Below are 14,842 nucleotides of genomic sequence, written 5' to 3'. Positions count from 1 at the left end.
TTTATACTTAGTGATTTTATGAAATATTTGTACATGCTTTTTTTCACAAATTCTATATCTATAGAGATTCCCAGATGATGAGAAATAAATGTACTTTTAGTTGTCTTAAGGCAAATTTCCCATAAGTAATGTTGTACCAATGTATACTTTGCCTACAGTATACAAATAATTGTTTTCAACTTAATCATCTGTGGAAGATAACCTTTTAAAAATCTTAAATCATTTGACCAATGAAAGTATTTTTTATTCTCTTGTAATGAGGAACATAGGTCAACTAAATTTTTTATTATCAATCTCATCTCTCTGCATCAGAGAATCTGGACCACAGACCTCTCTCTTGTTCTGCAATTGTTCCTTTGATTCAGAAAGGTTGCCAACATCTGGGCTGCTTGTTCACAGATGTGAATTTGCATTGATAAGTGATGCCTTTGCAAATGTTCTCACTAATGTCCCCAGGATGGTGGGGTGACTAGAGTGATGACAATGCTATGACCCTTGGCTCAGGGGTCTTTCCCACAAAATCCCAGTATAACTCTGTCCCAGATCTGTTTGGTTCTAACTCCATAGATGATGGGGTTGAGCATGGGAGGAACCAGTAGATAGACATTAGCAAATATGATGTGTACCACTTGGGGCACATGATGGCCAAAGCGGTGGGTGAGGAAAGTAAAGAGGGCTGGGATATAAAAAGTTAAGATAACACAGATATGGGAGGCACATGTGCCAAAAGCCCTGATCCAGACTTCACCTGAGGGCAGCTGCAGCACAGCTCTCAAGATCATGACATAGGATACACTGATGACAATTATATCAAAACCAACCACAGAGAAGGCCACAAAGAGCCCATATCCACGATTTACTCTGGTATCAGCACACACCAGCTTCAGCACAGCCATGTGCTCACAGTATGATTGAGGAATGACCTGGCTCTGGCAGAAGGGCATTCTGGAGACCATGAAGCAGAAGGGGCTCACCCACAGCACCCCTCTTAGCATCACAACTGCCCCCAGTTTGCCCACAATAGATGGGGTCAGGATACTCGAGTGGCACAGTGGGAAGCAGATAGCCACATAGCGGTCCAAGGCCATAGCCATGAGCACCCCGGACTCCACAGAAGAGAAGGTGTGGATGAAGAACACCTGGGTGAGGCAGGCATGGTAGCCAATCTCATGAGCATGAAACCAGAGTATGGCCAGCATTTTAGGTTGGGTGGAGGAGGAGAGGACCAGGTCAGTGACAGCCAGCATGGCCAGAAAGAGGTACATGGGCTCATGGAGCATGAGGTCAGTTCTGATTATATGAAGGAGAGTGATATTGCCCAGAACAGTGACAGCATACATGGCACAGACTGGGAAGGCAATCCAGAACTGGGAACTCTCAAGTCCTGGGATTCCAAGCAGAACAAAGGATACCGGATGAGAAGAGGTGTTCCTGGAAGCCAGCATCTTAGTTTGGCTAATTTATTCTCTGTTGGAATGGTGCTACTCTCTGCAGGTGAAAACAGTGAGAGCCATCATTTATTATTAATTAGAAGTCTTTTGGATAGGACAATTGAGTAATGTGACAATCCAGTTTAATGGTAAACTGGAAGAATTGTAATGGTTTTAATAAAATTTTTCAACATGAAGTAATGCTTCCTTTTTCTTTATTCATAGATACGCCATTCAAAAATGGGATCAGAAACTATAAGTTGCAAATTAATAATATTTTAAAAATAAGTATTTTTATTTAAAGCATAATTGCTAAGTGAAAACTATTTTGACAAATGATGGCATAGTGATTCTTTCTCTGCTATTCCTTAGAACACCTGATCTCTTCAACCCTTTCTGATAAATTCTCTTTTTCATCCCCCTGTTTTGGTCATTTGTCAAATTTCATGGTAGGAAGCCAGTTTGGAAAACACTTTGGCTTACTGTCCACTGAAGTTAATGCAGTAATGTTGAGTTAGCTTTGATATTAGGATAGTTACAGGGGTTGGGACCAGAAGATTACTGAGTGACCAATTGAAGAACTATAATTAATCATATTAATTTTAGTGTATAATGCCTTCTAGATCAGGATTCAGAAACTTTTCCAAAAAAGGTCATATCATAAAAATTCTAGGCATTGTGAACCATGTGGTCTTTGATGCAACTAGCTAACTCAACAATTGTAGAAGAACAGCAGTTTCAGACAATACATAAATGTCTGAGTGTGACTGAATTCCAGTAAAACTTTAGTCAGAAAAACAGGTTGCAATTTGGATTTGGTTGTAGTTGTAGTTTGCCAACTTCTGTCCTAGACGATAAATTTTCATGAGGTCTGCACTGAATGCTGTATTCTCTCTTCATTCCTCTGTATTAGAAACAGTGTTGTAAGACTATAATTAATAGGAAAATAAATAAATGACATCATACAGTGGCAGTGAACACATTAGCTGATGAACTGTGAGACTAAGCCTCTCACTTCTGCCTGCTTCCCATAAAGTTACATTTTAAGGTCAACTTACTTTTTCTCTTTACTGGCTTACAAAGATAATAGGTTAAACATTAGCTGCCTAGATCACGCAGACTGCTGTGCACCAAGGATCTGCAGGCCTGTTTTGCTCAGGCCACAGGTTGTCACAAATAAAAATGATCTGATAAAGTAGGCAGCCTTCCAGATACCACTTTAATGTCATGCCCATAAAAAGTTATGCCAATTTCCTCTACTACAGGTTGCCCTGTTGGCTGGTGAATGACTTTGGGAATGTCCTCTGCCCCTACTTACAAGACATGGACTGATGCCACTGTCTGATCCCCCGGGTGACCATGGCCTCTCTCAGTGTCCACAGTACACAGCTTACATGAGTCTTATCAGCATCTTTTCAAATTCACCTCCGTTGTCTGTACAAAAGCTTTAGTTCTTACCTCCTCCACAGCAGAAACACTATGAAACAAGTATATTCTTTCACATCCACTTAAATGCCCTTTGGTGACTGACAAAAATTTCATTTAACCAGACCCAGTGGTTTCTAAAAAAAGGTTTTTTAAATATCCCAAATAGGCCTAGCCTCATAATTATTCCTGGATTTATAATCTTTTGGTGTGTACTGTACACTAACGGTATGAGAGAAAATGGGGTCAGGCTTTATCAGTCTTGCCCTACACTGAAAACTTCTTCCACTGTCCCAGCTCACCTAGATAATAGCTGTAAGATTCTTTAAAACAAATATCCATATCTGGGGCATGTGGAAAATTCAGGAACACACATTATGTGGGCTTTGTTTTATAGTCCCTTCTGTGTGACCTGGTCTTCCCAAACAGTCTTACGTATTCTGTATGAGCCAGGGTCCTCCTTTCTAGCTACCTTTGGCTCCCTGTATGTCCCCTCCCTTTGAGGGGAAACCATCCCCCAGGCACAGGGGCCCCCAGAATAACATTCTTAGACAATCCCTGTTACAGGCTTGGTAAAGATGATGGCTAAAGATACAATTTCTCAAAGTCTGTAATGATCTCTGATCACTCCTGAGATGCATTCATAGTTTTCTTGGCACAGCATAACAGGCTTTTATAATTCTGACACAAACTGTGTATTTTACAATGAGAAAAATCAATCTCAGAGTAGTTAAGTGATTGGGCTACAGTCACACAATAAATTAGTGTCAGTGTACCGGACTCCACAGACAGTGCTCTCAGTAGTACATTCCTTGCCTCTGCTAGAACAATGTTTGGACTTCCTCCCTGCTTGGGTAGAGCAGAGGTGGCTGCCTTACTGTGACAAGGCTTATAAAAGAAGGGGGGTTTCACAAATATATACCAAATAAGGGCAGATTTGAATTTGAACCCAGAACCCATGACTCTTGGTTGTGTGCTCCCCTCCTTTACTAGACTGGCTGCCTCAAGGCTAGGCTCTTGGTTGGATCTGCCCCTGACTTTTCAGGAGGTGGACTGCTTTCTCTGGGATGCAATCTTTATTTACTGGGGCCCATGAGCCTTAATGGAGGACTCATCTGCTCTATACACTCCTTTTGGAGTAGAAGCTCTCTTCCCAACCAGATACCAACAACCCACATTCTGCAGCTCATTTAAAGCCAGTTTCTCTCCTCCCCACCACCTGAAACTCAGACTGTCCTTGGCCTTTTTAGGGCAGAACTCCTCCATGTCAGAGATCTCTCTTTGCTTCCTCATTCCATGCTGGTGGCTGACTTTCTGCTCTCAGAGCTTTATCCCTTGGGCAGGCAAAAGAAGAACACAGCTGACCCTGGACCCAACTTTGGAGGGAGGGAAAGGGGAATCCTTGACATGTGCCCTCTCCCACTCTCTACTTTCCCTGATGCCCATGGAATCTTGTGACCTGAGTCTCAGAAATCCCTGTGTCATTTTTCCTTCACAACCTTATGAACCTGACTGGACAGAGTCAATGCTACATGTCATTTGGAGTGGTACAAGAGTTAATGCATCCTGATCATTTCTTTCATCCAGGATGTGAGGTTTTCAGTACTTTCCTCATGGGAGCACATGTTATCAGTTTGTTGTTATCAGTTGAGCTGAAGTTTGGAATGTGTATTCCTTAAGAAGTATGGAGAGGAAGAACAAGATAATTTCCCTTCTTGCCCAACATCCTTCCTCTCTTTCCATGGTATTAAAGAAGTTCTTTTTTCTTTTTTTCAAGCATTATAACAAGGGTGACCACAAATTGAACTTGGGATTCATTTTTCTGCTGTCACAAATACAGTGTCAATTTGAGAATTTTTTATGTCTCTTGGAGCATAAAACATATTACAGAACTATGATCTCACACTGAGTGGAGCTCACTTTTGATCTGTGAGTTATGGGTTTAAACCCAGCAATGGTTCTCACTGGCTCTGCTGGGCTTCAGTTTTCTCACCCATCATGTGGAAATAGTTCTGCCCATCAGTTCAGCCCTGTTGTTCAAGCCAGAGAAAGGATAAAGAGTAAAATGGACTGAGATCTTGCTAAGGTATAGCCACTGAGAAATTTAGTTCCTGGTCTCTCTTTGGGTAATTAACACTAAGGCACAGACAGAGCAATAATGATGGAGCAGAGAGAGGTTCAGATTGCAGCTCCTTCATGCAGGGGTGAGGAGGGAGTCCAGCTTCCCATGTTTATAGTCTCCCAGGAGAGCACAGCGGGAACAGTGAATCTTCTTCCCAACTCAGACTGAAACTCAGTCACCCAAGTTCCTCAGGCCTGGAGCCCCTGGTGAGTTGTGCCAATCCACCCAGTGAATTCCCTTCCCTTTTTGGCTTCATGTAACCTCTGAATTCTCCTACTCTACAGCAAGGGCAGAGATACCTGAGACACAGGGAAACACTCACCTATGACCTCTTGTTCTGCCTCTGACCAACCTAGGCATGTCAGCAGCTCTCTGAGGCTCCTAGAATTCAGCCTTTGACAGAGACCTGAGCTTGGGGACTATTTAAAGGACTGAATTTGGGCTTTTCATTCCCCCAAGCATTAGTCCTCTCCCTCCCCCTGAGCCCCACTGACTCACACTGACATAGCTCTCCTCTGAGACTGCAGACTAAAGCTGGGAGCATTAACCCCTAACTTTCTTCTCTCCTCTGTATACACAAACACAGAGGCAGGTAATTTGAATGCATGGATGAACATATAGATTTTGGGACAGTGTGGGAGTGTGAGTTTATCTGAATGCATGTATAGTTTGTTATTCAGAGTAAATTGAAGGCATATTTTGTGCAATGTGAAAATGTGTTGATGTGTTAAATGTGTCAATATGTATAAGAAATATGTTAGAATGAATATGTATAAGGGACTGGGTTTGGAGTGTGGGTATATGTGTATATAAGCTAGTGCAGGTATGAATAATCATTCACATTAGAGTATAAATATTTTATAGTTCTGTGAGTGCAAGTACACTGAAAATACATGCTTGAGAAGGTATGTGCCTTGCTACATACCTGATAGTGTGAGATTATGTGTCTGTGTGTGTACAGATGAGTGTTATATATAAGGAGTGTGGGCCTGATGTGTATGTTGACAACCTATTGGTGCCTTAGTGTGTACTGAGGTGACTCTGGCTCTGATGATCCCCTCTTCAGGTGGGTGAGCTTGAAGTGAGAAACAGGCTTCCAGATGGCAGTTCTGCCATAATCATTGCTGAAACTTTTTGAGTCTAGAAGGTCCTCTTCATTGATTCTGAACAGTCAGAGCTTACATTGACTTTCCTTCTCTGACAACTCCTACATGAGGGATTTATTTTCTCTCAGCACTCCCCAATGTATGAGGGCAAAGAAAGATTTGGGAAGAAGTATAAAAATTAGGAGAAATTTATTTACATGAAATGCAAGACATTCAGACTTCACGAGGACCTGCCTCTCAAAATACAAAGCCCTACATGCATTTATAGGGGAAAAAATAGTGCAAAAAGTTACCAAGGTTACAGGTTTGCCTTCATCCATTTATGGTAGATTATGATGTTTATCATATTCACAAAGTTCATAACACAACTTCACTTAGGCATGACAAATATAAGGGATACATTTGTTTTTGTTAGGGAGTACAGGTTTATGAGAAACAGTCAAGGTTTTATTATTTGGGGTACCAGGCTGACAATGTAAAATAAGTCTATTTTAGGTTGCTAAGTATTTTCTGCATGTGTTTGTTTCTTTTTTTGTTTGTTGTATTTTTTAAATTTTATTGAAGTATATTCACATACCATACAATCATCCAAAGAGTAAAACAATTGTTTTCAATATAGTCATATAGTTGTGCATTCATCCCCATAATCAATTTTTGAACATTTTCATTACTCCAAAAAATAAAAAATAAAAAAGTAAAAAGAACACCCAAAACATCCCATACTCCTCATCCCCCATATTATTCATTTACTTTTCCTCCCAATTTTCTACTCATTTGTCCAAATACTGGTTAAAGGGAGTGTGAGCCATAAGGTTTTCACAATTACATGGTCACAAATATAAGCTATATAATTATATGATCATCTTCAAGAATCAAGGATACTGGATTACAGTTCAACAGTTTCAGATATTTCCTTCTAACTATTCTAATAAACTAAAAGCCAAAAAGAGATATCTATATAATGCATAAGAATTACCTCCAGAATGACCTCTTGACTCCATTTGAGATCTCTCAGTCACTGAAACTTTATTTTGTTTCATTTCTCTTCCACCTGTTGGTCCAGAAGTCTTTCTCAATCCCACAATGCAAGGTCCAGGATCATCCCCAGGAGTCACATTCCATGCAGCCAGGGAGACTTACAACCCTGGGAGTCATGTCCCACATAGGGGGGAGGATAGTGAGTTTATTTGCAGAGTTGGCTGAGAAAAACAGGCCACATCTGAGCAACAAAAGAGGTTCCCTGGTGGTGACTCTCAAGTGCCTATGTTATTTTTTATTATTATTCAATTTTATTGAGATACATGCACATACCAAAAATCATCCAAAGTGTACAATCAATCATTCATCGTACCTTCATATAGTTGTGCATTCATCACCCCAATCTAATTTTTGGACATTTTCCTTGTACCAGAAAAAAAGAAAATAAGAAAAAAAGTAAAAGTAAAGAAGAACACCCAAAACATCCCTCTCCCACCCTATTTTTCATTTAGTTTTTTGTCCCCATTTTTCTACTCATCCATCCATACACTGGATAAAGGGAGTGTTATCCATAAGGCTTTCATAATAACACTGTCACCCCTTGCAAGCTACATTGTTATACAATTGTCTTCAGGAGTCAAGGCTACTGGGTTGCAGTTTGATAGTTTCAAGTATTTACTTCTAGCTGTTCCAATGCATTAAAACCTAAAAGGGATTATCTATACAGCACATAAGAATGCCCACCAAAGTGACCTCTCAATGCCATTTGGAATCTCTCAGCCACTAAAACTTCATTTCATTTCATTTTGCATCCCCCTTTTGGTCAAGAAGATGTTCTCCATCCTATGATACCATGTCCAGATTCATCCCCTGGAGTCATATCCCATTTTGCCAGGGAGATTTACACCCCTGGGAGTCAGATCCCACGTAGCAGGGAGGGCGGTGAGTTCACTGCCGAGTTGGCCTAGCTAGAGAGAGAGAGGGCCACATCTGAGCAACAAAGAGGTACTCAGGGGGAGAGTCATAGGCACAATTCTAAGCAGGTTTAGCCTCTCTTTGCAGTGACGAGCTTCACAAGGGCAAGTCCTGTGATAGAGGGCTTGGCACATCAAACCACCAGTCCTCAATGTTTGTGAGAACATCAGCAACAATACACATGAGGAAGCCCAACACCTCTGCATTTTCCCCCAGCTCCTTAGGGAGGCCCTGCATATATATTTTTATTCTCTGTCTAAATTACTCTGGGATGTGTCACTATTTCACACTAACATATGCAAACCTACCAGGTCTCACTTCCTATTAAAAGTTGTATGTAAATACGGTATTTGAACAAACTATGTGAGTTAAACTGTTTAGGATATACAGATCTTATACCAACTAAACATCTCTTCCCTTGGTCTCACATGGAATTTGAAGTTTTAAAATGCAGTCAGTATTGCCCTTTACTTTTTGACCTGATTTGCCCTAACCACATAGGCTTCATTTATATCTCTAGTTGAAGTCTGGATTCTTTTTCAGCTTTTTTAACAGTTACTATATGTGCTAATACTGACATTCATATCTGCTGAGCTGTAGCTCTGAGTTTCAGGTATCACACAGATACCCAAAGTTCCAGGGATCAATCAGGTTATACATGAAGTCATTAGCATCTCAGAGTTTGGAGACAGCCATTACAATTCAGGAATAGATGTGACTGCTGTAAGAGCTTACTATCTAGGGACCATTATAATAAGTGTTCCCCTGGTAAGCTGTGCTCTAAGGTTCAATTCTGAGCTTACACATTGTAGTTAGTCCACACTGGTGAGGCATTATAGTGTTTATCTTTGTTTCTGGTATACTTCACTCAAAATTCTGTCTACAGGATCCATTCACCTTGTTAAGTGTCTTACAGCTTCACTCCTTGCAGTTGCTCAATATTCCACTGTATGCACACACCACAGTTCACCATTCTGTTCCTCAGTCAATGTACCCTTAGGCCACCTCCACCTATTGTAAATCATGCATAGTCTCTCCATAAACACCAGTGTCCAAATGTCCATTCATGTCCCTGATCTCAGATCCTCCAAGTAAATGCCCCCTAATGAAGTTGCAGGACCTTATGGCACCCGCATGCTTAGCTTTGTGTGGAACCACCCCACTGTCCTTCAGAAAGGCTATACCATTCTCCCTGCTAACCAACAGTAAATACATACATCACTCTCTCTCTGTTTTCTCCACCACTTTTATCCCTGTTTATATTTTTCCATACAATTTTATAGAGCTATATTCACATACCACGAAATTATCCACAGTATACAATCAATTATTCATGGTATCATCATACAGTTGTGCATTAATCACCACAGTCAGCACTTGAACATATTGATTACTATGAAAAAAAAGATTTTTTAATGAATAATAAAAAAGATGACAAAAAGAAAAATAAAATATCACACAATACAATATAATAGTAGGGTCAGACAACATCAACACTACCAAGAATCCCATATCCCTCCCTTATAGCCCCCTCTCATACTCATTTAGCTTTGGTATATTGCCTTTGTTACATTTAATGGAAGCATATCACAATGTTACTGTTGACCATAGTATCCAGTTTGCTTTGATTATACTTTTTCCCTACTACCATCCCCTTTCTAACACTCTGCATGTTTGACATTCATTTGTTCTACATGCAAGAACAGTTTTATATTTGTACTTGTAGTCACATTCATTGACCACTCCTGTTTTTGTAAAGTTATACAGTCCCAGTCTTTATCTTCTATCTTTACCTCAGGTGTCATTCATGCCCCTAGCCCACCTCTTTCAGCTTACTCATGGACATCTTTGTTCAGTGTAGTTAATAATATTGTGCTACCATCACACAGTAGATAGTATAAGCTATCTAGTGTAGGTAGGAACACATCAACTATATCAGATACAACCAACATTTGAGGCTCTGATAATCCTTCTTGTAAATTGTAGAAATAGTAGTGCTATCAAAAGTCATAAATCCTATTCTAATTTGTGAATCTCCAGGAAGCTTGTCTAGATTTTCTAACAGTGACTGGCATAAAATTGTCAAATATCCAGCTTCTACAGCATTATAAGACACATCTAAAAAAAGTAAACTGAGGAGGATGAAGCATGTAAGAAGAAACAATGAATTCTACAATTGAATTCTGAACTTCTGGTCATTTATGAGGTTCTCCATAAGATCAGGTAAGGTGATTGTACATAAATTCTTCAGGAACATCAATAACTCTATAGCACAAATTGAATTTCCATCTATGATGATCAGTGAAGGATACAAAAGGGTTGATATATGTTTGACAAGATCGGCACCTGATAATGGCATTTTATGTTATCACTGGTAATTGCATTAGATCTCAGAAGTGATGTAACAACAATCCTAGAGGAAGTTTACTTTATTCAGTAAAGCCTATAGAGGGGCATATAGGGAAGAACTATATACCTATTACAAACTATATACTACAGTTAGTAGTATTTCAACATTTTTTCATAAACAGTAACAAATGTACTATATCAATACTACGAGTCAACAATTGAGGGGGGTTGGTTAGGGATAGGGGAGGATTAGAGTTTCCTTTCATTTTCTTTTTTTTTTTTTTTTTCATCTTTCACTTTATTTCTTGTCTGGAGTAATGAAAAGTTTCTAAAAATTGAACAAAAATTAAGTGTGGTAGATGCACAGCTGTATGAGGGTACCCAGGGGCAAGTGATTGTACACTTTGGATCTTTGGATAATTGTACGGTATCTGAACAATCTCAATAAAAATGAAAAAAAAAAAACAGTTATACCATACAAACAATAAGCATAAGAGAGCTGGCGTGACTATACTCCACCAGACAAAATAGACTTCAAGACATATTATGAAACAAAGATGGAAAATGCATAATGAAAAGTAGTCAATACATCAGGAAGATATAAAAATTACTAATATATATATGCAAATAAAAATAATTTTTACCCAAAATACTAAAGCAAAATGGACAAGAGAAATAAACAATTCAGCAATAGTTTAGGGTTTCAAATCCCACTTAATAATTGATTAAACAATTAGAAAATTAGCAAGGAAATAGAAGACCTGACTACCATAATGAACCAAAATGACATTTATAGAACACTCCACCCATGAGCAGAATACACCTTCTTTTCAAACACCATAGAAAATTCTGCATGATAGACCAGAGGGGGAGCCACAAAATGAGTCCTGATACATTTTTTAAATATTTAAATCATTAAAAATGTTTATGACTATAACCAAATTAAATTAGAGATGCACAACAGCAAGAAATCTGGGTTTTAAACGGATTACTTCTAAATAACCAATGATTGTAAGAAATGTATAATATAATAATGGGAAATTATGTGGGGGGGGTTATTGGGGAACTTTGTACTTTCTGTGTAATTTTTATGTAAACCTAAAACTTCTCTAAAATAAAGAGTTATTGACAAATAACCAATGAGTCGAAGAAGAAGATAAATTGAAAACTATTTTGAACCATATGAATATGAAAACAGCATATAAACATTTATAGTATGTAGCTAGAGCAGTGCTTTGAGTGAAACTTATAGCTTGGAACACCTATATTGGAAAAGAAGAAAGATCTCAAATCAATAACCTAAGCTTCTACCCTACGTAATTACAAAACAAAGAGCAATCAAAACCCAAAGTAAGTACAAGTGCAGTGAGTAAAGATTAAACACACACACCCACCCACACCCACACACCCACACACACATACAGAAAAATAAGAGGAAATCAATGAAACCAAAAGTTTGTTCTTTGAAAAGATAAACAAAATTGACAAACCGTAAGGAAGACTTACAAAGAAAATGAGAAAGGATGCAAACTACCAAAGTCAGGTATAAAGTAGGGGCCATACTTCTGACTCTACAGAAATTAAAAGCAGTATAAGGGGGTATTATAAACAGCCATAGGTCAACAAATTTGACAAGTTAGATGAAATGTAAAAATTATTAGAAAGACATATTATCAAAACTGACTCAAGAAGAAAAAGGAAATCTGAAAAAAAAAACTGTAACAAGTAAAGGAATTCAATTATTAACTAAAAACCTGTCAATAATGAATAGCACAGGCCCAGATGTCTTTATTGGTGAATTCTATTAAATATTAAAAGAAGAAATAATAACAACTACTTCTCAAACTGTTTTATAAAATAGAGGAGGGAACAGTTTCTAATCCATTCTATGCTTATAGCACCATCCTTATTCTAAAGCCAGACAGACATCAAGAAAACTACAAATATCCCTCAAGTAAATAGACAAAAAATTCTTAATTTTAACAAGTCAAATTCAGCAACAAGTGGGATTTATCCAAGAAATGCAAGGTTGTTTTTACGTTTCAAAATTGGTTAATATAATATATCACAGTAATAGAATAAAGGATAAAAAACACATACAATCATCTCAGTGGACACTTAGAAAGCATTTGACAAAGTCTTATACCCAATCATGATAAAAGCAAAACAAAACTTGCAACAAACCATAAATAGAAAGGAATTTCCTCCTTCTGATAAAGGGCACCTATAAATAACCTGAGTAACAGTATACTTAGTTATGAGAGACTGAATGTTTTCTCCTAAGATTTAGAATAAGGCAGAGATATCTGCTCTGGCCAATTCTATTCAACATTGTAAATTCTAGGTAATTCATCCAACCAAAAACTATTAGACCACAGGCTACAAAGACAAGATGCAAACATCAACTGTACTTTCATATAATAGCAATGAAGAATCTGAAAGTGAAATTTTAAAAAAACATTGTATTCACAATAGCATCAAAAATAATGAAATATATAGAAATAAATTTAACAAAATATTTGTACACTGAAACTATGAAACATCTTTGAGAAAAAACAAAGCTCTAAATAAATGGTAATAAATTCAATATTTATAGATTGATAAGTCAATATTGTTAAAATAGCAATTCCCTCCACCCATTGGACTATTAGTCTCAAAATCCCTAACAAAATTTCAGCAGGGCTTTTTGTAGAAATTGATAAGCTGATCCTAAAATTTATATGGAAACACTAAGGACTTAGGATATGCAAACAATTTTAAGCAATATATCAAAGTATAGCAATGATATGAATAGTTATTTATACAAGAATAGATACAAATGGTAAACAATGTATAAGAAAATCATCAGCCTCAGTGGTATCTGAGAGAATACGTATTGAAACAACAATGATAAACCATTTTCCACCCATCAAATGGAATAACATAAAATTTAATAGTATTAAGTGCTGAAAAAAATGTTGATACTCTTAATCAAGGCTGTGAAGAGTATATAAAATTGTGTAGCCCCTTTGGAACAATTTAGCCTAGCGTATTAAAATAAGAAATTCACTTGATTTGGCTTGTTTAGTTCTTGATATACCTATCAGAGGAGAAGACTTTCATATGCATAAACACATACAAGATATCTTTATAAATTTGTTTGCAAGATAATAAAAATAGTCGAGTTCTTCATTGGGGGATGACTAATCAGAGAAATGGTCATATGCATAATAATCTGCAACAGTTAAGAATGAAGACATATTAAGTTAAAAAAAAGTTGCAGAATGATTTCTGCATTACAGACTGTATAAGTTTTAAAAATCTCCAAAAGAACTGTATATTCTGGCAAATAGCTACATTTGTATGTAAGTGCATACAAATAAGCATGAAAGGATATGAATTAAATTGATTTGAATAATGATTGGGGAGGTAGAGATGATATTCAATTGCATACAATATTCAAAGATAACTTTGGCTTTAACCCTAATATTTAATCTTTTCATGGAAAAATGTATTCACGTATCAAATGATGTTCAGTTATTCAGTTAGTTACTTTTTTCTTTTTTCCAAATTTTCTCCTGTATCCAATTCTTTTAATCATCAGTAGTGCCATGGCCTTTGGTGTGGCCTTCAGTTGCATTACTCCAATTTATTTCCCTGCCTTGGATTCTTTCGATCCATCCTCGACATAAATCCTAGGGTATTATTTCTAATTTGCAATTTGATAATGTGGCTGTGGTGTCTTGGATTAAAACCCTTTCACTGACTTCACTGCTTTAAAATAAAGGCCACATCCTTCACCATCTGGCCCCAGAAAACCTTTACTGCATAACTCGTTTCTATTCTATTTCTACCCACACACCTGGGCCTTCCAGATCTACTCTGAGTCCTTAGATAAATCACAGGTTTTTACACTTTTTACACACACATTTTAGAAATGGAATTTCTTTTCTCTTTCTCTATCAGCCTTCTGCGTGTGCATTGCCAAGTCCCAATTCAGGCATTACTTCCTTTCTTCCCCTAACCACTGACAATTGCCTTTCTCCAAACATACATGCTGGGATGGACTTTCCCCTCCTCTTGTCACCCTGTGGCACATACTCTAATATAGTCCCCATCATCCTCAATTATAAATATTTCATTCTATGCCTTCCTCCTCAAGGGACTCTGAGCACCTCAAGGGAAGATTCTGTATAATTCATTGTTGTGAACCCAGTTCCTGCTTTATAGCCTTGAATAAATGTGCTTCATAAATCTTTTGTACCAAATCTCCTTATAACCCTATTTCCCCAAGTTTTCTCCTGCATGTGACCCTGTTTCTGAGATGTCTTCCCACTTTTCTGATTTCATTCCTATCCCCTTTCTCAAAATCTTCCTACCCACCACTCATCACACCTAAGTATATTCAAAATGTTATTCTCATTTAATGGTGTCCTTTCTTCTCAATATAGTTCTAGTCTCCAACTTTCTCATTCTAT

General features: G+C 37.7%; 1 protein-coding gene across 1 annotated transcript; it reads right to left on the bottom strand.

Moving 5' to 3' along the window:
* Positions 1-500: 500 nt before the first annotated feature.
* On the bottom strand, positions 501-1,454 carry LOC119536097 (olfactory receptor 52R1-like). The gene has a single exon (XM_037838718.1). It carries the CDS (start codon positions 1,443-1,445, stop codon positions 501-503), a length of 945 nt encoding a protein of 314 aa, XP_037694646.1. The 5' UTR covers positions 1,446-1,454.
* Between the last annotated feature and the right edge of the window lie 13,388 nt (positions 1,455-14,842).

Source organism: Choloepus didactylus, chromosome 6, assembly GCF_015220235.1.
Source record: "Choloepus didactylus isolate mChoDid1 chromosome 6, mChoDid1.pri, whole genome shotgun sequence".
NCBI lineage: Eukaryota > Metazoa > Chordata > Mammalia > Pilosa > Megalonychidae > Choloepus > Choloepus didactylus.
Note: the sequence above shows the minus strand (reverse complement) of the source record. Positions and strands in the feature narration are given on the sequence as shown.

Bases quoted from the DNA above. Each gene is read 5' to 3' on its own strand.
- LOC119536097 (XM_037838718.1), bottom strand. From the start codon at position 1,445: ATGCTGGCTTCCAGGAACACCTCTTCTCATCCGGTATCCTTTGTTCTG.